This window comes from Salvelinus alpinus, chromosome 2, assembly GCF_045679555.1.
Source record: "Salvelinus alpinus chromosome 2, SLU_Salpinus.1, whole genome shotgun sequence".
NCBI classification, from domain to species: domain Eukaryota; kingdom Metazoa; phylum Chordata; class Actinopteri; order Salmoniformes; family Salmonidae; genus Salvelinus; species Salvelinus alpinus.
In genome coordinates this window covers 8,018,764-8,040,497 of record NC_092087.1, presented here as the reverse complement: position 1 = coordinate 8,040,497, position 21,734 = coordinate 8,018,764, and the positions used below count along the sequence as shown (strand labels likewise).

At 45.4% G+C, this 21,734-nt stretch overlaps 1 protein-coding gene across 1 annotated transcript in view; it reads right to left on the bottom strand.

Annotated features, from left to right (window-relative positions):
* LOC139553387 (glutamate receptor-interacting protein 2-like) overlaps positions 1 to 21,734 on the bottom strand; it is a 256,634-nt gene that overhangs the window by 85,296 nt on the left and 149,604 nt on the right. The window contains exons 13-18 of the mRNA XM_071365667.1: positions 17,984 to 18,129; positions 16,883 to 16,963; positions 10,081 to 10,144; positions 6,765 to 6,910; positions 4,303 to 4,447; positions 659 to 798 (exon numbers count right to left, since the gene is read on the bottom strand). Of these exons, the coding sequence (XP_071221768.1) occupies positions 659 to 798; positions 4,303 to 4,447; positions 6,765 to 6,910; positions 10,081 to 10,144; positions 16,883 to 16,963; positions 17,984 to 18,129 (722 nt within the window). The remainder of the gene's footprint in view (positions 1 to 658; positions 799 to 4,302; positions 4,448 to 6,764; positions 6,911 to 10,080; positions 10,145 to 16,882; positions 16,964 to 17,983; positions 18,130 to 21,734) is intronic.

Sequence of the window (21,734 nt, the reverse complement as noted above, 5' to 3'; positions counted from 1 at the left end):
AATGGCTGGTTACATCTCAGATGTCTGTACTCTCGCGGCTCCCCTGATATCCTTGGGAAAGGGAAACATACACCGGATTTGGGTAGGTGCAGACTGACACCTAAGGAAGAGCGAAACATATTGACAACTCTACAGCACTGTCACGCCCTGACCTTAGTTATCTTTGTTTTCTTTATTATTTTGGTTAGGTCAGGGTGTGACGAGGGTGGTATGGGTGTTTTTTGTCTTGTCTAGGGTTTTTTGTATATCTATGGGGTTTTGGTATTGTCTAGGTAATGTAGGTCTATGGTGGCCTAGATTGGTTCCCAATCAGAAACAGCTGTTTATCGTTGTCTCTGATTGGGGATCCTATTTAGGTTGCCATTTTCCATTTTGGTTTTATGGGTTATTGTCTATGTGATGTTGCATGTCTGAACTCAGTGTCTATTAGCGTTCGCGTTCGTTTTGTTATTTTGTAATAGTTTGTTCAGTCTTCTTCTTTATTAAAAGGAAGATGTATATTAATCACGCTGTGACTTGGTTTCCTTCGTATGACGAACAAGACAAGCACGTAGATCTGTTTCATCAGTCCGTGTTGTGGTTCCTGCAGTCTTCCTGCTTTCTCTTTGGGGTCTAGGCCGGGAAACTGTAAAAAACACACTTGATTGATTTTACTTACTGTCGACCTGTTTCTTGATCTTGAGTGTGACTGTCTCCCCGGCCATCTGTAGTAGGTGAATGGCCTCGCTGAGCGGCTTGCCCTTCAGACTGACACTGTTGATAGCCAGAATACGGTCTCCCACATGGATGGCTCCGGTCCTACACAGAAAGACGACAGGCCCCGTTTACACCAGACGGCAGTAATATGCCAGTATTTCGTGGAATATAATAGTGGCTAAGAAATAAGATGGGTCATTCTAAGATAAACATAAGAGATAGATGAGAGAGAGAGAGAGAAAATCTATTTTAAGCTAACTTAGTTTTTCCATTATTGCTGCATAACCCAACCAACATAAAGAACAGGTTTAAAAACATTAGTTATTTATATAACAGCAGTAGAAATACATAATAGGTCTACCCAATTAGTCTGAAACCTTAACAAAGCGTTAGCCTGGCCACTTGCTGTGGTAAACATCCGAGTGATGGAGCTTGACGAAATACAACCGCTCTAAAACTCATAGACAGAGCTATGGACGCAACCGCTCTAAAACTCATAGACAGAGCTATGGACGCAACCGCTCTAAAACTCATAGACAGAGCTATGGACGCAACCGCTCTAAAACTCATAGACAGAGCTATGGACGCAACCGCTCTAAAACTCATAGACAGAGCTATGGACACAACCGCTCTAAAACTCATAGACAGAGCTATGGACACAACCGCTCTAAAACTCATAGACAGAGCTATGGACACAAGGGACGACCATCCAGGAGATCAACATGATAGATGTTTTCAAGTAATTGTGTTTATTTGCATTGACTTTGTTTATAGACATTGGAGTAAAACAAGCTTATATTTTGGGTTCTGATGGGGTTACGACAGTTGAACTGAGCTCATGAGGTATTTATAAGGTATATTCTTCAAGAATCAATGGGTATATATGATTAATTTAAAAGTTCAAAAAATTTGATTTAAGCCCCTTTAAAGTTAACTAAAAAGTCACATTTTGATAACATAGGAATGAAAACCAATACTATAAACATAGCCTACCAAAATGACCTCAAATAGTTTTAAGTGTTTGATTGATCCTGTTTGGAAAGCAAGATGGGTAGGGTTTGCACTTTTGGGACTATTCTATCAGTTACATTGCACCAGAGAAACTCAATCAAGCAAAGCTTTTAAAAATATTTCAAATACAGGGTTTAGTTAAGCAATTAAGGCCCGAGGAGGTGTGGTATATGGCCAATTTACTACGTCTAAGGGTCTAAAGGGCTGTTATATGCACGATGCTACGCGGAGTGCCTGGATACAGCCCTCAGCCGTGGTATATTGACCATATACCGCAAACCCCCGAGGTGCCTTATTGCTATTATAAACTGGTTACCAACGTAATTAGAACAGTTAACAGTATTTTTTTTTGCATAGCTGTGGTATACGGTCTGATATACCACGGCTTTCAGCCAATCAGCATTCAGGGCTTGAACCACCTGGTTTCTGATTTTCTTGAAGGGCATTCTTGAACGTTCTTGAATGATTTCCCTATAACGCACGGTATATCAGCACGGTAGAATTAAATGGCTATAGTTCATTCTTACATGTTTTATGTTTGAGCTGCTTTTGAAAGCAAAAGTCGAATTGAAAACATTATTGGGATTGTTGAATTTGATGTTCATAATAGCAAGCTAGGACCGAAGGTTTGTTTAGCTAAACTAGCTAGCCTGTTTGTTTGGTTACCAAGGCAACTACAGTGCATTCTGAAAGTATTCACACCCCTTTTTCCACATTTTCTTATTCTAAAATGGATTAAATTATATTTGTTTCTAATCAATCTACACACAATACTCCATAATGACAAAGCTAAAACAGGTTTTTAGAAATTGTTGCAAATTTATATTTAAAAAACATATATACCTTATTTACATAAGTATTCAGACCCTTTGCTATGAGACTCGAAATTGAACTCAGGTGCATCCTGTTTCCATTGATCATCCTTCAGATGTTTCTACAAGTTGATTGGAGTTCAGGGACTGGGAGAATAGTCAGGATCGAGGGACAGATGAACAGAGCAAAGTACAGAGAGATCCTTGATGAAAACCTGCTCCAGAGCTCTCAGGACCTCAGGCTGGGGTGAAGGTTTACCTTTCAACAGGACAACGACCCTAATCACACAGCCAATACAACGAAGAAGTGGCTTCTTGACGAGTCTTAGTATGTCCTTGAGTGACCCAGCCAGAGCCTGGACATGAACCCGATCGAACATCTCTGGAGAGACCTGAAAATAGCTGTGCAGCAACGCTCCCCATCCAACCTGACAGAGCTTGAGAGGATCACTGCCAAAGGTGCTTCAACAAAGTACCGAGTAAAAGGTCTGAATACTTATGTAAATGTGACATAAAAACATTTTAAAACAGTTCTTGTTTTGTCATTATGGGGTATTGTGTGTTGATTGATGAGGGACCACACTCGTTTATTATTTTCCATAGAACGCATAGCCCCTTATTGATTAGAGGAGGAGAGGGGAGAGAGAGGGGGAGAGAGGAGAGAGATTGGGCAGGGAGAGAGGGGGAGAGAGGAGAGAGAGAGGGGGAGGAGAGAGATTGGGCAGCGAGAGAGGGGGAGAGAGGAGAGAGAGAAGGGTAGAGGGGAAGAGAGGAGAGAGAGAGGAGAGAGATTGGCCAGAGAGAGAGGGGGTGAGGGGGAGAGAGGAGAGAGAGGAGAGAGATTGGGCAGAGAGAGAGGGGGAGAGGGGGAGAGAGGAGAGAGAGGGGGGGAGACAGGAGAGAGAGAGGGGGAGAGAGATTGGAGAGAGGGGGGGAGGGGAGAGAGAGAGGGGGAGAGAGGAGAGAGAGAGAGAGGGGGAGAGAGAGATAGGGGGAGAGAGGGGATAGAGGAGAGAGAGATGAGAGAGGGGGAGAGAGGAGAGAGAGAGGAGAGAGAGAGAGGGGGAGAGAGAGAGAGAGAGAGAGAGAGAGAGAGAGAGAGAGAGAGAGAGAGAGAGAGAGAGAGGGGGAGAGGGGGATAGAGGAGAGAGAGAGAGGGGGAGAGGGGGAGAGAGGAGAGAGGGAGAGAGGGAGAGAGAGAGAGGGGGAGAGAGGAGAGAGGGGGAGAGGGCCCCTGAACGTGGGGCTAGTGCCCCCTCCTGCCCTTACCGACCCTGGGTCTCTTTCTCAAATTGGCTTTCCTTGATTCCTCACATCCTCCCTACTCTACCCTTTTCTGAAAATACTTTGGAGAAAAAAGTATGAAGAGTACCAGGGCCGACAGGGATAGACGGGTCGGCTCTAGCCCACGGTCAGAGGCCTTTGTGGGGTAGGCAACAGATGCCTGGGTCCCTGGGTCTAGAGTACCTGCCTGGAACTAGTGGGTCTCACCTCTCAGCCAGGCCCTTCTTGGCGAGGCCAAAAATAACGATGACATTTGCTCTGTTCTCTTGTTCCCTGCCCTTCTCGACTTTCCCCTTTCCCCATATCCTCTGTCCCCCCTTGTCTCACCTCTGAACCAGCCTCCTCTTGGATTTACCTAGCTGGACAAGGCCAGAGCCTTGTGGTGGGTAGGGCAAGGAGATACAGAAGGGGTAGGATACGTCGGCTCTAACCCCACAGTCAGGGGCCCTGGAAAAAAACACTGGCAAGGGCAGCTAGGTTCCAGGATCCCCGGTCTCACCTTTCAGCCAGGCCCCGCTTGGTGAGGCCAGAGATAACGATGGGGTCAAAGGGCTCCTCTGTGCCTGAGATGGTGATGCCCAGCGGGCCTCCATATCTCTTCAGCTCCACCGTATAGATGATTAAACCAGACGTCTCCTGTTCATCTAGAAGGGGGGAGGGAGAGAGAGGGTGGGGGGGAGACCATTAGAGAAAGAGAAAGGCCAATAGAGAGAGACAGAGAGAGACAGAGGAAGGAAGGGATGTCTTCAGGGCATAACAAAAGCAACATAGATAATAATTCAGTTCCCTAAACATGTCAAACATGCAAAGATATTCAACTTGAAAAATGACTGAAGAAGCTATTCACTTTCCATGAGAAATACATAGAGGAAATTAAAATGGCCCTTATGACTGTGATGGTCCACCCTGTTATAACTGCCTCCACTCTTCTGGGAAGGCTTTCCACTATAGGATGGAACATTGTTGCGGGGAATTGCTTCCATTCAGCCACAAGAGCATTAGTGAGGTCGGGCACTGATGTTGGGCGAATAGGCCTGGCTCGCAGTCGGCGCTCCAATTCATCCCGAAGGTGTTCGATGGGGTTGAGGTCAGGGCTTTGAGCAGGCCAGCCAAGTTCTTCCACACTGATCTCGAGAAACCATTTCTGTGTAGACCTCACTTTGTGCACGGGGGTATTGTCATGCTGAAACAGAAAAGGGCTTTCCCCAAACTGTTGCCACAATGTTGGAAGCACAGAATCATCTAGAATATCATTGTATGTTATAGTGCTGAGGTTTCCCTTCACTGACACTAAGGGGCCCGAACCATGAAAAACAGCCCAAGACCAGTATTGCTCCTCCACCAAACTTTACAGTTGGCATTGGGGCAGGTAGTGTTCTCCTGGCATCAGCCAAAACCAGATTTGTCCATTGGACTGCCAGATGGTGAAGCGTGATTCATCACTCCAGGGAACGTATTTCCACTTCTCCAGAGTCCAATGTCAGCGAGATTTACACCACTCCAGCTGAAGCTTGGCATTGCACATGGTGATCTTAGGCTTGTGTGAGGCTGCCCGGCCATGGAAACCCATTTCATGAAGCTCCCGACGAACAGTTATTGTGCTGACGTTGCTTCCAGAGGCAGTTTGTAAGTCGGTAGTGAGTGTTGCAACCGAGGACAGACTACTTTTACGCGCTACACGCTTCAGCACTCTGCGTCCCTGTTCTGTGAGCTTGTGTGGTCTACCACTTCACGGCTGAACCATTGTTGATCCTAGACGTTTCCACTTCACAATAACAGCACTTACAGTTGACATGGGCAGCTCTAGCAGGACATAATTTGATGAACTGACTTGTTGGAAAGGTGGCATCCTATGACGGTGCCACGTTGAAAGTCACTGAGCTCTTCAGTAAGGTCATTCTACTGCCATTGTTTGTCTATGGAGATTGCATGGCTGTGTCCTCTATTTTATACACCCCATCAGCAACAGAAGGTGGCTGAAATAGGCAAATCCACTCATTTAAAGGGGTGTCCATATACTTTTGTGTGTATATATAGTGTCTGTCATGTGTGAAACATGTCCTCAGATCCCACCACTGGGGAGTAAGAAGGGAGAGAAAAGGTTTGGAGGCGAGGAGAGGACATGAGAGGAGAGGAGAGGAGAGGAGAGGAGAGGAGAGGAGAGGAGAGGAGAGGAGAGGAGAGGAGAGGAGAGGAGAGGAGAGGAGAGGAGAGGAGAGGAGAGGAGAGGAGAGGAGAGGAGAGGAGAGGAGAGGAGAGGAGATAACAGACATCTTCAGATACAGCTGGACTAAAGCAACACTTTCATCACGTCAGACAGCAACATCATTAAACCTATCTGCTATTCCTAGAGCTGCATCTGATATTTGTTAGAGAGCATGAACTATATAACAGGTTACCACCATTCATCATGTAGCTATTGGTGGGTCTAAAACACTAGAATACTGGTGGGTGATCATCGTTGCATCGTGATTGTGTCAGACAGGGAGAACAAACGGTTGTGGATATTTCTATAGACAATACTGCCACCCTGTGGCGGAGCCTGGTACTGTAACCCATGTTCACACAATACTGCCACCCTGTGGTGGAGCCTGGTACTGTAACCAATGTTCACACAATACTGCCATCCTGTGGTGGAGCCTGGTACTGTAACCCATGTTCATAATGTACCAACGTTGCCTTCATGTTGGTGTGTTTATTTGGCTTGTTTAACTAATCACTGCCTTAGTTCTCCAATGATCATACCTATTGCTTCATTGATCAATAAGCTCATTTAATTGATCAGTATCAAAACAATTATTTGTGTACTTGGTTGACATTTTACTGCATTGTTAGGAGCCATTAATATAAATATTTCTCTGCACTCACTATAACATCTGCTAAACTGTGTCTGCAACCAATAAACTTCTTCCATAGACTCCTTCCTAACTGCCTCCCAGCCAGGCACCAAAACAGGCTCACCAGAGTTGTCTTCGTCCTTACGGATCTTGAGTTTGACCAGGTCCTCGGCCTGTTCCAGGATCTGACAGGCGTCTTCCATGGAACAGCTCTCCAGTCTGATGTTGTCTATGGCCAGGAGCTTGTCCCCTGGTTCCAAGGTACCAGTTCTGGGTAAAGAGAGAGAGAGAGAGAGAGAGAGAGAGAGAGAGAGAGAGAGAGAGAGAGAGCGAGAGAGAGAGAGAGAGAGAGAGAGAGGGGAATGTATGAGCGAGAGGATGAGACGGAGGGTGTAGAGAGAGAGAGAGAGAGGGGTAGAAAGAGGGACGGGCAGAGAAAGAGAGAGAGGGGTAGAGAGAGAGAGGGATAGAGAGGGGTAGAGAGACAGAGGAATAGAGAGGGGTAGAGAGAGGAATAGAGGTATTAACAGGTAAAGGTTTTGAACGGTATCATTAGTGAATTAGTGGGAAATGAGGACTACGTTACTGTCTCTCTGTATGAGGACTACGTTACTGTCTCTCTGTATGAGGACTACGTTACTGTCTCTCTGTAGGACTATGTTACTGTCTCTCTGTATGAGGACTACGTTACTGTCTCTCTCTGTAGGAGGACTACGTTACTGTCTCTCTGTAGGATGACTACGTTACTGTCTCTCTGTATGAGGACTACGTTACTGTCTCTCTGTAGGACTATGTTACTGTCTCTCTGTATGAGGACTACGTTACTGTCTCTCTGTATGAGGACTACGTTACTGTCTCTCTGTAGGACTATGTTACTGTCTCTCTGTATGAGGACTACGTTACTGTCTCTCTGTATGAGGACTACGTTACTGTCTCTCTCTGTATGAGGACTACGTTACTGTCTCTCTGTATGAGGACTACGTTACTGTCTCTCTGTATGAGGACTATGTTACTGTCTCTCTGTATGAGGACTACGTTACTGTCTCTCTGTATGAGGACTACGTTACTGTCTCTCTGTATGAGGACTACGTTACTGTCTCTCTGTAGGACTATGTTACTGTCTCTCTGTATGAGGACTACGTTACTGTCTCTCTCTGTATGAGGACTACGTTACTGTCTCTCTGTATGAGGACTATGTTACTGTCTCTCTGTATGAGGACTACGTTACTGTCTCTCTGTATGAGGACTACGTTACTGTCTCTCTGTATGAGGACTATGTTACTGTCTCTCTGTATGAGGACTACGTTACTGTCTCTCTGTATGAGGACTACGTTACTGTCTCTCTGTATGAGGACTATGCTACTGTCTCTCTCTGTATGAGGACTACGTTACTGTCTCTCTGTATGAGGACTACGTTACTGTCTCTCTGTATGAGGACTACGTTACTGTCTCTCTCTGTATGAGGACTACGTTACTGTCTCTCTCTGTATGAGGACTACGTTACTGTCTCTCTGTATGAGGACTATGCTACTGTATCTCTCTTATGAGGACTACGTTACTGTCTCTCTCTGTATGAGGACTACGTTACTGTCTCTCTGTATGAGGACTACGTTACTGTCTCTCTGTATGAGGACTACGTTACTGTCTCTCTGTATGAGGACTACGTTACTGTCTCTCTGTATGAGGACTACGTTACTGTCTCTCTGTATGAGGACTACGTTACTGTCTCTCTGTATGAGGACTACGTTACTGTCTCTCTCTGTATGAGGACTACGTTACTGTCTCTCTCTGTATGAGGACTACGTTACTGTCTCTCTGTATGAGGACTATGCTACTGTATCTCTCTTATGAGGACTACGTTACTGTCTCTCTCTGTATGAGGACTACGTTACTGTCTCTCTGTATGAGGACTACGTTACTGTCTCTCTGTATGAGGACTACGTTACTGTCTCTCTGTATGAGGATTACGTTACTGTCTCTCTGTATGAGGACTACGTTACTGTCTCTCTGTATGAGGACTACGTTACTGTCTCTCTGTATGAGGACTATGCTACTGTCTCTCTCTGTATGAGGACTACCTTACTGTCTCTCTGTATGAGGACTACGTTACTGTCTCTCTGTATGAGGACTATGTTACTGTCTCTCTGTATGAGGACTACGTTACTGTCTCTCTCTGTATGAGGACTACGTTACTGTCTCTCTCTGTATGAGGACTACGTTACTGTCTCTCTGTATGAGGACTATGCTACTGTATCTCTCTTATGAGGACTACGTTACTGTCTCTCTCTGTATGAGGACTACGTTACTGTCTCTCTGTATGAGGACTACGTTACTGTCTCTCTGTATGAGGACTACGTTACTGTCTCTCTGTATGAGGACTATGCTACTGTCTCTCTCTGTATGAGGACTATGCTACTGTCTCTCTCTTTATGAGGACTACCTTACTGCCTCTCTCTGTATGAGGACTACGTTACTGTCTCTCTCTGTATGAGGACTATGCTACTGTCTCTCTGTATGAGGACTACGTTACTGTCTCTCTGTATGAGGACTACGTTACTGTCTCTCTGTATGAGGACTATGCTACTGTCTCTCTCTGTATGAGGACTATGCTACTGTCTCTCTCTTTATGAGGACTACCTTACTGTCTCTCTCTGTATGAGGACTACGTTACTGTCTCTCTCTGTATGAGGACTATGCTACTGTCTCTCTCTGTATGAGGACTACGTTACTGTCTCTCTGTATGAGGACTACGTTACTGTCTCTCTGTATGAGGACTATGCTACTGTCTCTCTCTGTATGAGGACTATGTTACTGTCTCTCTGTATGAGGACTACGTTACTGTCTCTCTGTAGGACTATGTTACTGTCTCTCTGTATGAGGACTACGTTACTGTCTCTCTGTATGAGGACTATGCTACTGTCTCTCTCTGTATGAGGACTATGCTACTGTCTCTCTGTATGAGGACTACGTTACTGTCTCTCTGTATGAGGACTACGTTACTGTCTCTCTGTATGAGGACTACGTTACTGTCTCTCTGTATGAGGACTACGTTACTGTCTCTCTGTATGAGGACTACGCTGCTGTCTCTCTCTGTATGAGGACTATGCTACTGTCTCTCTCTGTATGAGGACTACCTTACTGTCTCTCTCTGTATGAGGACTACGTTACTGTCTCTCTGTATGAGGACTACGTTACTGTCTCTCTGTATGAGGACTACGTTACTGTCTCTCTGTATGAGGACTACGCTGCTGTCTCTCTCTGTATGAGGACTATGCTACTGTCTCTCTCTGTATGAGGACTACCTTACTGTCTCTCTCTGTATGAGGACTACGTTACTGTCTCTCTGTATGAGGACTACGTTACTGTCTCTCTGTATGAGGACTACGTTACTGTCTCTCTGTATGAGGACTAGCCATCCATTTTCCTGTATCATACTGTACCTGTGAGCCATGCTGCCTTTCTTAATGTCTGAGATGATTAGCGGCTCTCCAGATTTCTTACTGGCTGTGAGGGACAGGAGAAGAGAGGAGGAGGAGGAGGAGAAGAGAGGAGGAGAAGAGAGGAGGAGGAGGAGGAGAAAAGAGGAGGAGAAGAGGGGAGGAGAAGAGGGGAGGAGGAGGAGGAGGAGGAGAAGAGAGGAGGAGAAGAGAGGAGGAGAAGAGAGGAGGAGAAGAGAGGAGGAGAAGAGGGGAGGAGGAGGAGGAGAAAAGAGGAGGAGAAGAGGGGAGGAGAAGAGGGGAGGAGGAGGAGGAGGAGGAGAAGAGAGGAGGAGAAGAGAGGAGGAGAAGAGGGGAGGAGGAGGAGGAGAAAAGAGGAGGAGAAGAGGGGAGGAGAAGAGGGGAGGAGGAGGAGGAGAAGAGAGGAGGAGAAGAGGGGAGGAGAAGAGGGGAGGAGGAGGAGGAGAAGAGGGGAGGAGGAGGAGGAGGAGAGAGGAGTGGGGGGGGGAAGAGAGGAGGAGAAGAGGGGAGGAGGAGGAGGAGAAGAGAGGAGGAGAAGAGAGGAGGAGAAGAGAGGAGGAGAAGGAAGAGAAGAGAGGAGGAGAAGGAGGAGAAGAGAGGAGGAGAAGAGGGGAGGAGGAGGAGGAGAAGAGGGGAGGAGGAGGAGGAGAAGAGAAGAGGAGAAGAGGGGAGGAGAAGAGGGGAGGAGGAGGAGGAGAAGAGAGGAGGAGAAGAGGGGAGGAGAAGAGGGGAGGAGGAGGAGGAGAAGAGAGGAGGAGAAGAGGGGAGGAGAAGAGGGGAGGAGGAGGAGGAGAAGAGGGGAGGAGGAGGAGGAGAGAGGAGGAGGAGGAGGAGAAGAGGGGAGGAGGAGGAGGAGAAGAGAGGAGGAGAAGAGAGGAGGAGAAGAGAGGAGGAGAAGGAGGAGAAGAGAGGAGGAGAAGAGGGGAGGAGGAGGAGGAGGAGAAGAGGGGAGGAGGAGGAGGAGAGAGGAGGAGGAGGAGAAAAGAGGAGGAGGAGGAGGAGAAGAGAGGAGGAGGAGGAGGAGAAGAGAGGAGGAGAAGAGAGGAGGAGAAAAGAGGAGGAGAAGAGAGGAGGAGGAAGAGGAGAAGAGGGGAGGAGGAGGAGGAGGAGAAGAGGGGAGGAGAAAAGAGGAGGAGAAAAGAGGAGGAGAAGAGAGGAGGAGGAGAAGAGAGGAGGAGAAGAGAGGAGGAGAAGAGAGGAGGAGAAAAGAGGAGGATGAGAAGAGATGAGGAGGAGGAGAGAGGAGGAGGAGAAGAGGGGAGGAGGAGGAGAGAGGAGGAGGAGGAGGAGAAGAGGGGAGGAGGAGAAGAGAGGAGGAGGAGAAGAGAGGAGGAGGAGGAGAGAGGAGGAGGAGAAGAGGGGAGGAGGAGGAGAGAGGAGGAGGAGGAGGAGAAGAGGGGAGGAGGAGAAGAGAGGAGGAGGAGAAGAGAGGAGCAGGAGGAGGAGGAGGAGGAGGAGAAGAGAGGAGGAGGAGAAGAGAGGAGGAGGAGGAGGAGAAGAGAGGAGGAGGAGAAGAGAGGAGGAGGAGGAGAAGAGAGGAGGAGGAGGAGGAGGAGAAGAGGGGAGGAGTAGGAGAGAGAAGGAGGAGGAGAGAGGTTAGCTAATGTTAGTTACTGATGCATATAGTTTTATCAAATGTTTGTTCTCTCTCTCTGTGTGTGTGTGTGTGTGTGTGTGTGTGTGTGTGTGTGTGTGTGTGTGTGTGTGTGTGTGTGTGTGTGTGTGTGTGTGTGTGTGTGTGTGTGTGTGTGTGTGTGTGTGTGTGTGTGTGTGTGTGTGTGTGTGTGTGTGTGTGTTGTAACAGATGTTGGAGTCATTAAAACTCGTTTTTCAACTACTCCACAAATTTCTTGTTCAAGTCTGGTTCATCCTTGGGAGCATTTTCCAAACGCCTGAAGGTACAACATTAATCTGTACAAACAATAGTACGCAAGTATAAACACCATGGACCCACGCAGCCGTCATACCACTCAGGAAGGAGACGCGTTCTGTCTCCTAGAGATGAACGTACTTTAGTGCAAAAAAGTGCAAATCAATCCCAGAACAACAGCAAAGGACCTTGTGAAGATGCTGGAGGAAACAGGTACAAAAGTATCTATATCCACAGTAGAACAAGTCCTATATCGACGTAACCTGAAAGGCCGCTCAGCAAGGAAGAAGCCACTGCTCCAAAACAACCATTAAAAATCCACGCTACGGTTTGCAACTGCACATGGGGACAAAGATCGTACTTTTTGGAGAAATGTCCTCTGGTCTGATGAAACAAAAATAGAACTGTTTGGCCATAATGACCATCGTTATGTTTGGAGGAAAAAGGTGGAGTCTTGCAAGCCGAAGAACACCATCCCAAATGTGAAGCACAGGGGTGGCAGCATCATGTTGCGGGGGTGCTTTGCTCGGCCATCTGACCGCAAGGCGCTACAGAGGGTAGTGCGTACGGCCCAGTACATCACTGGGGCCAAGCTTCCTATCATCCAGGACCTCTATACCAGGCGGTGTCAGAGGAAGGCCCTAAAAATGTTCAAAGACCCCAGCCACCCCAGTCATAGACAGTTCTCTCTACTACCACATGGCAAGCGGTACCGGAGTGCCAAGTCTCGGACAAAAAGACTTCTCAACAGTTTTTACCCCCAAGCCATAAGACTCCTGAACAGACTATTTGCATTGTGTGCCCCCCCAACGCCCCCCCCCCCCCCCAACCCCTCTTTTACGCTGCTGCTACTCTCTGTTTATCATATATGCATAGTCACTTTAACTATACATTCATGTACATATTACCTCAATTGGCCCGACCAACCAGTGCTCCCGCACATTGGTCTAACCGGGCTATCTGCATTGTGTCCCACCACCCGCCAACCCCTCTTTTACACTACTGCTACTCTCTGTTCATCATATATGCATAGTCACTTTAACCATATCTACATGTACATACTACCTCAATAAGCCTGACTAACCGGTGTCTGTATATAGCCTCGCTACTGTTATGTTCACTGTTATGTCTTTTTACTGTTTTTTTGTTTCTTTACTTACACACACACACACACACACACACACACACACACACACACACACACACACACACACACACACACACACACACACACACACACACACACACACACACACACACACACACACACACACACACACACACACACACACACACACACACACACACACACACACACACACAAGCATTTCGCTACACTTGCATTAACATCTGCTAACCATGTGTATGTGACAAATAAAATGTGATTTGATTTGATTTTGACACACACACACACACCTTTTCTTCGCACTATTGGTTAGGGCCTGTAAGTAAGCATTTCACTGTAAGGTCTACACCTGTTGTATTCAGCACACGTGACACATACATTTTGATTTGATTTGATTTTGCTTTGCTGCAGGAGGGACTGATGCACTTCACAAAATAGATGGCATCATGAGGACGGACAATTATGTGGATATATTGAAGCAACATCTCGAGACATCAGTCAGGAAGTTAAAGCTTGGTCGCAAATGGGTCTTCCAAATGGACAATGACCCCAAGCATGCTTCCAAAGTTGTGTCAAAATGGCTCAATGACAACAAAGTCAAGGTATTATAGAGGCCATCACAAAGCCCTGACCTCAATCCCATAGACAATTTGTGGGCAGAACTGAAAAAGCATGTGCGAGCAAAGAGGCCTACAAACCTGACTCAGTTACACCAGCTCTGTCAGGAAGAATGGGCCAAAATTCACCCAACTTATTGTGGGAAGCTTGTGGAAGGCTACCCGAAACGTTTGACCCAATTTAACGGCAATGCTACCAAGTACAAATTGAGTGTATGTAAACTTCTGACCCACTGGGAATGTGATGAAAGAAATAAAAGTTGAAATAAATCATTCTCTCCACTATTATTCTGACATTTCACATTCTTAAAATAAAGTGGTGATCCTAACTGATCTAAGACAGGGAATGTTTACTTGGATAAAATGTCAGGAATTGTGAAAAACTGAGTTTAAATGTATTTGGCTAAGGTGTATGTAAACTTCCGACTTCAACTGTATATATATATATATATATATATGTATACTCATATTTTGTCAAGACAATATTTATGCTATTTTCTTGTCAAAAGAAAAACTGAGATTGAAGTGAACAAAACGGCAGATCAACAGCTGGCTATTGGTAATGTTCTAGAAGAAACTCTCCAATATACAATGTGGCATGGAGCCCCTTTTGGTGTTCCGCTACTGAAGACAGAACCTGAAGACAGAACCTGAAGACAGCACCTGAAGACAGAACCTGAAGACAGAACCTGAAGACAGAACCTGAAGACAGAACCCGAAGACAGAACCTGAAGACAGCACCTGAAGACAGCACCTGAAGACAGAACCTGAAGACAGAACCTGAAGACAGAACCTGAAGACAGAACCTGAAGACAGAACCTGAAGACAGCACCTGAAGACAGCACCTGAAGACAGAACCTGAAGACAGAATGACACATTGGTTTCCTTACCCTGTAAGCAGTCTATGGGCAAGGTATGACAACAATTCATGCTTTGGTTTAGTTTCCCTGGCACTGTTTCCACATGTGAATATTTAACATTTGTGGCACAAATACCATTCAAGTCATGGGACCGATATGAGAATTGTTTGCAGATCTGTTAAAATTATCTATAAGTGATTTCTTAAAATTCACAATCATTTTCAGATACTTTTGGATTATTTGTCATTTTTGAATTTGTGTGAAATATCCCTTTATTTATTTTTATTTTATTTTATTTAACCTTTATTTATTTTTATTTCATTGAACCTTAAAGGGGAGCAGAAGACTTAAAAGGGAGGAGAAGAATTAAAGGGGAGGGAAAGACTTAAAGGAGAGGAGAAGACAAAGGGGAGCAGAAGACTTAAAGGGGAGGAGAAGACTTAAAGGGGAGGAGAAGACAAAGGGGAGCAGAAGACTGAAAGGGGAGGAGAAGACTTAAAGGGGAGGAGAAGACTTAAAGGATACGAGAGGACTTAAAGGGGAGGACTGGACTTAAAGGGGAGGAGAAGACTTAAAGGATAGGAGAGGACTTAAAGGGGAGGACTGGACTTAAAGGAGAAGAGAAGACTTAAAGGGGATGAGAATACTTAAAGGAGAGGAGAAGACTTAAAGGAGAGGAGAAGACTTAATGGGGAGAAGAAGACTTAAAGGAGAGGAGAAGACTTAAAGGAGAGGAGAAGACTTAAAGGAGAGGAGAAGACTTAAAGGAGAGGAGAAGACTTAAAGGAGAGGAGAAGACTTAAAGGAGATGAGAAGACTTAAAGGAGAGGAGAAGACTTAAAGGAGAGGAGAAGACTTAAAGGGGAGGAGAAGACTTAAAGGAGAGGAGAAGACTTAAAGGAGAGGAGAAGACTTAAAGGAGAGGAGAAGACTTAAAGGAGAGGAGAAGACTTAAAGGAGAGGTGAAGACTTAAAGGGGAGGAGAAGACTTAAAGGAGAGGAGAAGACTTAAAGGAGAGGAGAAGACTTAAAGGGGAGGAGAAGACTTAAAGGAGAGGAGAAGACTTAAAGCAGAGGAGAAGACTTAAAGGAGGACTTAAAGGAGAGGAGAAGACTTAAAGGGGAGGAGAAGACTTAAAGGAGAGGAGAAGACTTAAAGGAGACGAGAAGACTTAAAGGAGAGGAGAAGACTTAAAGGGGAGGAGAAGACTTAAAGGAGAGGAGAAGACTTAAAGGGGAGGAGAAGACTTAATGGGGAGGAGAAGAATAAAATTCCATGTATGTTATTTTTGTTGAAGAGGCAGCTAGGAGAACACCCAGGGAGTAGATCAGTAGATACTTCATGCCCTTTAATAAAGTCAACAACTCTTCAGATATCTGCTTGTGCATAAACAGAGCTGTAGCAGCTGGGTACGTTCCCAAGGCAGCCAGTCTTCTGCAGGCACACGGAGAATGAAGAGGATTAGGGGCCTGCGTTACAAATTACACCCTATTTCTTATAGAAGGCAATGGGCCCTGAACAAAAGTAGTGCACTATATAAGCAATAGGGTGTAAGTTAAGATGCAACCCTCGGAGTAACACTGGGTGGTCTGGTGATAAAATAAACCCAATTCATGAGAAACAGGAAAAATAGTTTCTACTGACTGTCCATGATAGATCATTAAGACATGATGGTACAGGAAGTGTGTATGTTTATGTTTTATTTAATCTTTATTTAACCTTTATTTAATACGTGTGTGTGTGTGTGTGTGTGTGTGTGTGTGTGTGTGTGTGTGTGTGTGTGTGTGTGTGTGTGTGTGTGTGTGTGTGTGTGTGTGTGTGTGTGTGTGTGTGTGTGTGTGTGTGTGTGTGTGTGTGTGTGTGTGTGTGTGTGTGTGTGTGTATGCGTGTGTATGTGTGTGTGTACGCGCGTGTGTTTGCATGTGTGATAACGTGTGCGTGTGTCTGCCTGTGTGTGTGTGTGTGTGCCTGCGTGTGTGTGCGTGTGTGTGTGTGTGTGTCTGTGTGTGTGTGTGTGTGTGTGTGTGTGTGTGTGTGTGTGTGTGTGTGTGTGTGTGTGTGTGTGTGTGTGTGTACGCGCGTGTGTTTGCATGTGTGATAACGTGTGCGTGTGTCTGCCTGTGTGTGTGTGTGTGTGCCTGCGTGTGTGTGCGTGTGTGTGTGTGTGTGTGTGTGTGTGTGTGTGTGTGTGTGTGTGTGTGTGTGTGTGTGTGTGTGTGTGTGTGTGTGTGTGTGTGTGTGTGTGTGTGTGTGTGTGTGTGTGTGTGTGTCTGTATGTATGTATGTGTGTGTGTGTGTACTAAGCCTTACCACTGATGGTGATGCCCAGCTCCACCCCTCTCTTCTTAGGCAGTTTGACATGGAACGTTCCACTACTGGGCACAACAGACTCTACAACACAACATCATGACTGGCACCATATTACAGGAGGTTATTTACAGTAGATAGTATGATTCCCAAATGGCACCCTATTCCCTATGTAAGCACCAGCTGTCACAGAGCAGCTCACAGATCACCGCACCTGTACATAGCCCATCTGTAAATAGCCCATCCAACTACCTCATCCTAATACTGTTATTTATGTTGCTCCTTTGCACCCCACTATCTCTGCTTGCACATTCATCTTCTGCACATCTACCACTCCAGTGTTTAATTGCTATATTGTAATTATTTCGCCACTATGGCCTATTTATTGCCTTACCTTCATCATCCTACCTCATATGCACACACTGTATATCGACTTTTTCTACTGTATTATTGACTGTATGTTTGTTTATTCCGTGTGTAACTGTGTTGTTGTTTGTGTCGCACTGCTTTGCTTTATCTTGGCCAGGTCGCAGTTGCAAATGAGAACTTGTTCTCAACTAGCCTACCTGGTTTAAATAAAAGGTGAAATAAAATACAATTTAAAAATGTAGTGCACTACTTTTAACCAGGGAACAAAGGGCTTTTTCAACAGTAGGGCACTATGTAGAGAATAGGGTGCCATTTTGGATTCAAGCCATAAAGGTAAATCATTAGCTGTATTACATACTATGGTTCCATGATGAAAGTCTGTTTAATCATGTTTGCTGTGACTCTGAAAACAGGTATCTGAAAGGACAACACCTACTCTACTTGATGTTGTGTAACATGCAGATTCTTTACTATAATGATAAGCTATCATTAGGTCTGCTCATTAAAACGATTACCGCTAGACTATTACTCACACCAATTAGGTTTATTAATACTGTATATTTATAAAACAATCATTTTAAACCACTACTTTGCCCTTTAGGGACACTTTACTAAACCCTGATGACAAACCTGCGACTGTTAGTCTAGCTAGCTTTTCCAACCATTCTATGACTTCTTTACTTTCACAAGCTGGTATTTATAGCCTAATGAGAGGCCTGAGCCCCAGTGACCAACCTGCGACGTCAAACTCCACCTCCAGAGAGACCTTATTGGTCAGAGCCGCATCTCGGAGAAGCTGATTTGCTTCCTCCAGTGTTCCGTCCTCCGTGGGGATTCCGTTGATGGACAGGAGTCTGTCTCCCACCTGCAGCAGTCCGCACCTGGCAGCACAAAACCAATCAATCAATCAATCAATCTGTCAGTCGGAAGCAGCAGTCGGGTATAGACCTGATCTGTAATGAGCCCCGGCAGGAAAACATATGGTCTGCCAAGTGCTTCAATTGGAATTATTTTATTTTTTACCAGTCACTTTCATATGAATATCCAGGATTTAAGCAGGCAGTAGAACATTTCAATATTTAATTCAAATCAAAAAAAAAAAAAAATTGGGGGATTGGATTTGTACTTTTCAGTTGTAACAGTCAGAGAAACAAGGAAGAAATGAAAGGATACCCAGAGATGGGGGAAAAACCAGTCTGCAGAGTTAAGACTGTGTTTTAATGAATACAGTAACCTCCAGGGAAGCAGAGCACATGCATCTTATTACCAATCATCTGGAGAGTAATTGAAAAGGCACTGGAGAGTGAACAGGTCAGACTTACAGACAGAGAGAGAGAGAGAGAGAGAGAGAGATACAGGGAGGGAAGGAGAAAGATAGAGAGAGAGAGGGAAAGAGACAGGGAGGGAGAAAGATAGAGAATATGAATAATATGAAATCAGAGTTTGAAACAAACACCCTCTTTATCAGATCGAGGCATCGGCGGAGGTGCTGTGATTCTTTTAGATTCAATTTACAGCACACACACACACACACACACACACACACACACACACACACACACACACACACACACACACACACACACACACACACACACACACACACACACACACACACACACACACACACACACACACACACACACACACACACACACACACACACACACACAGAGAGAGAGTTGTGATGTTGATGTTTGAACAGTTGACAGGGTAAATGCTGTTCAGGGGTCTGAGGCCGTGCTCTTCATTCCATTAACCGCCCACTCATTGATCTCATCATCACCGGTCTCTTTACGGCAAATCAACAGGCCTGTTCAGCTACCATGTCCTACGTTAATACACAGCTTTTACTAACAGACAAAACCCACTGTGACTGGAATTAGATGGTGGTCTTTACAGCTCCTGGAAACCATTATGAAGTGGCATCTTTGCTGGAGGTTTTGTAGGAAGAAGAAAAGGCAAAAGTAGCGTTGGGTTGTAACGGGTTGTATTGGGTTGTAACGGGTTGTAATGGGTTGTAACGGGTTGTAACGGGTTGTAATGGGTTGGAACGGGTTACAATGGGTTGTAATGAGTTGGAACGGGTTACAATGGGTTGTATTGGGTTGTAACGGGTTGTAACGGGTTGTAATGGGTTGGAACGGGTTACAATGGGTTGTAATGAGTTGGAACGGGTTACAATGGGTTGTAATGGGTTGGAACGGGTTGCAATGGGTTGTAATGGGTTACAATGGGTTGTATTGGGTTGCAATAGGTTGGAACGGGTTGGAACGGGTTGGAACGGGTTGTAATGGGTTGTAACGGGTTGTAATGGGTTGTAATGGGTTGCAATAGGTTGTAATGGGTTGTAATGGGTTGGAACGGGTTGTAATAGGTTGGAACGGGTTACAATGGGTTGTAATGGGTTGTAATGGGTTGTAACGGGATATAACGGGTTGCAACGGGTTGTAACGGGTTGTAATGGGTTGTAACTGGTTACAATGGGTTGTAATGGGTTGTAACGGGATATAACGGGTTGCAACGGGTTGTAACGGGTTGTAATGGGTTGTAACTGGTTACAATGGGTTGTAACAGGTTGTAACGGGATGTAACGGGTTGTAACGGGATGTAACGGGTTGTAACGGGTTGTAATGATTTGCACTGGGTTGCAGTGGGTTGCAATGCATTGTAACGGGTTGTAACAGGTTGTAACGGGTTGCAATGGGTCGCAATGGGTTGTAACGGGTTGCAACGAGTTGCAATGGGTTGCAATGGGTTGTAATGGGTTGTAATGTGTTGCAATGGGTTACAATGCATTGTAACGGGTTGTAACGTTTGTAACAGTTTGCAATGGGTTGCAATGGGTTGTAATGGGTTGTAATGGGTTGTAATGTGTTGCAATTCATTGTAACGGGTTGTAACGGGTTGTAACGGGTTGCAACGGGTTGTAATGGGTTGCAATGGGTTGTAATGTGTTGCAATGGGTTGCATTGCATTGTAACGGGTTGTAACAGGTTGTAACGGGTTGCAATGGGTTGTAATGGGTTGTAATGGGTTGCAATAGGTTGTAATGGGTTGCAATGGGGACAGAGAGACAGCAGTTTGAGACACACTGTGAAACAAGATCTTGAAATGTTCCTACCCCAAAATATGTTCAAAGTTCTCCACCCCCCCCCCCCCCAAACCCAAACCTTCAATCTTCTAACTGATAAGAGATGAGAGTGAATTGTACAGTCTGAGCCCCACTGAGGCTTGACCTAGATAGTTATATCAACTCTCATCCAGTTTGATGCCAAGACATTTTCCTCTGAAGTACAAAGGAAGACACTGTCTCTTTAATTTCAAGCCTTCCTGACATAATAAAGACATAATACAGTGTTGTTTTTATTGTAACTCATCTGTTTCCTGTGACCCAGAATTGTTGAGAAGAGAGAAGAGAGAAGGGGAAAGAGAGATAAAGAGAGAGAGAGAGAGATAAAGAGAGAGAGAAAGCGAGAGAGAGAGAGAGAGAGAGAAAGAGAAGGAGAGAGAGAGAGAAAGCGAGAGAGAAAGATAATGAGAGCGAGAGAGAAGGAGAGAGAGAGACAGGGAGAGAGACAGAGAGAGAGAGAGAGAGAGAGAAGGAGAGAGAGAAGGAGAGAGAGAGAAGGAGAGAGATAGAGAGAGAGAGAGGAGAGAGAGAGAAAGCGAGAGAGAGAGGAGAGAGCGAGAGAGAAAAGAGAGAGAGAAGGAGAGAGAGAGGAGGAGAGAGAGAGAAAGCTGTTGCCACAAGAAAAGGGCAACCAGTGAAGAACAAACACCATTGTAAATACAACCCATATTTATGTTTATTTATTTTAACTTGTGTGCTTTAACCATTTGTACATTGTTACAACACTGTATATATATAATATGACATTTGTCATGTCTTTATTGTTTTGAAACTTCTGTATGTGTAATGTTTACTGTTCATTTTTATTGTTTATTTCACTTTTGTATATTATCTACCTCACTTGCTTTGGCAATGTTAACACATGTTTCCCATGCCAATAAAGCCCCTTGAATTGAATTGAATTGAATTGAAAGCGAGAGAGAGAAGGAGAGAGGGAGAAAGAGAGAGGAGAGAGAGGGAGAAGGAGAGAGAGAGACTCCGTGAGGAAGGAAGATAATAACTAATGTGACTCCACAGGCTGCTGTAATGAACTCTCTGTCAGAGACGTGTGCGTGCGTGACAGTTGTAAATGTTATCCCTAGTCAGGAAGGAGGATCTATCTACCCTCCTGTCTTGTGTGACAGTGGTGCTCTCTCTCTCTCTCTCTCTCTCTCTCTCTCTCTCTCTCTCTCTCTCTCTCTCTCTCTCTCTCTCTCTCTCTCTCTCTCTCTCTCTCTCTCTCTCTCTCTCTCTCTCTCTCTCTCTCTCTCTCTCTCTCTCTCTCTCTCTCTCTCTCTCTCTCTCTCTCTCTCTCTCTCTCTGTCTCTCTGTCTCTCTCTCTCTCTCTCTCTCTCTCTCTCTCTCTCTCCCTCC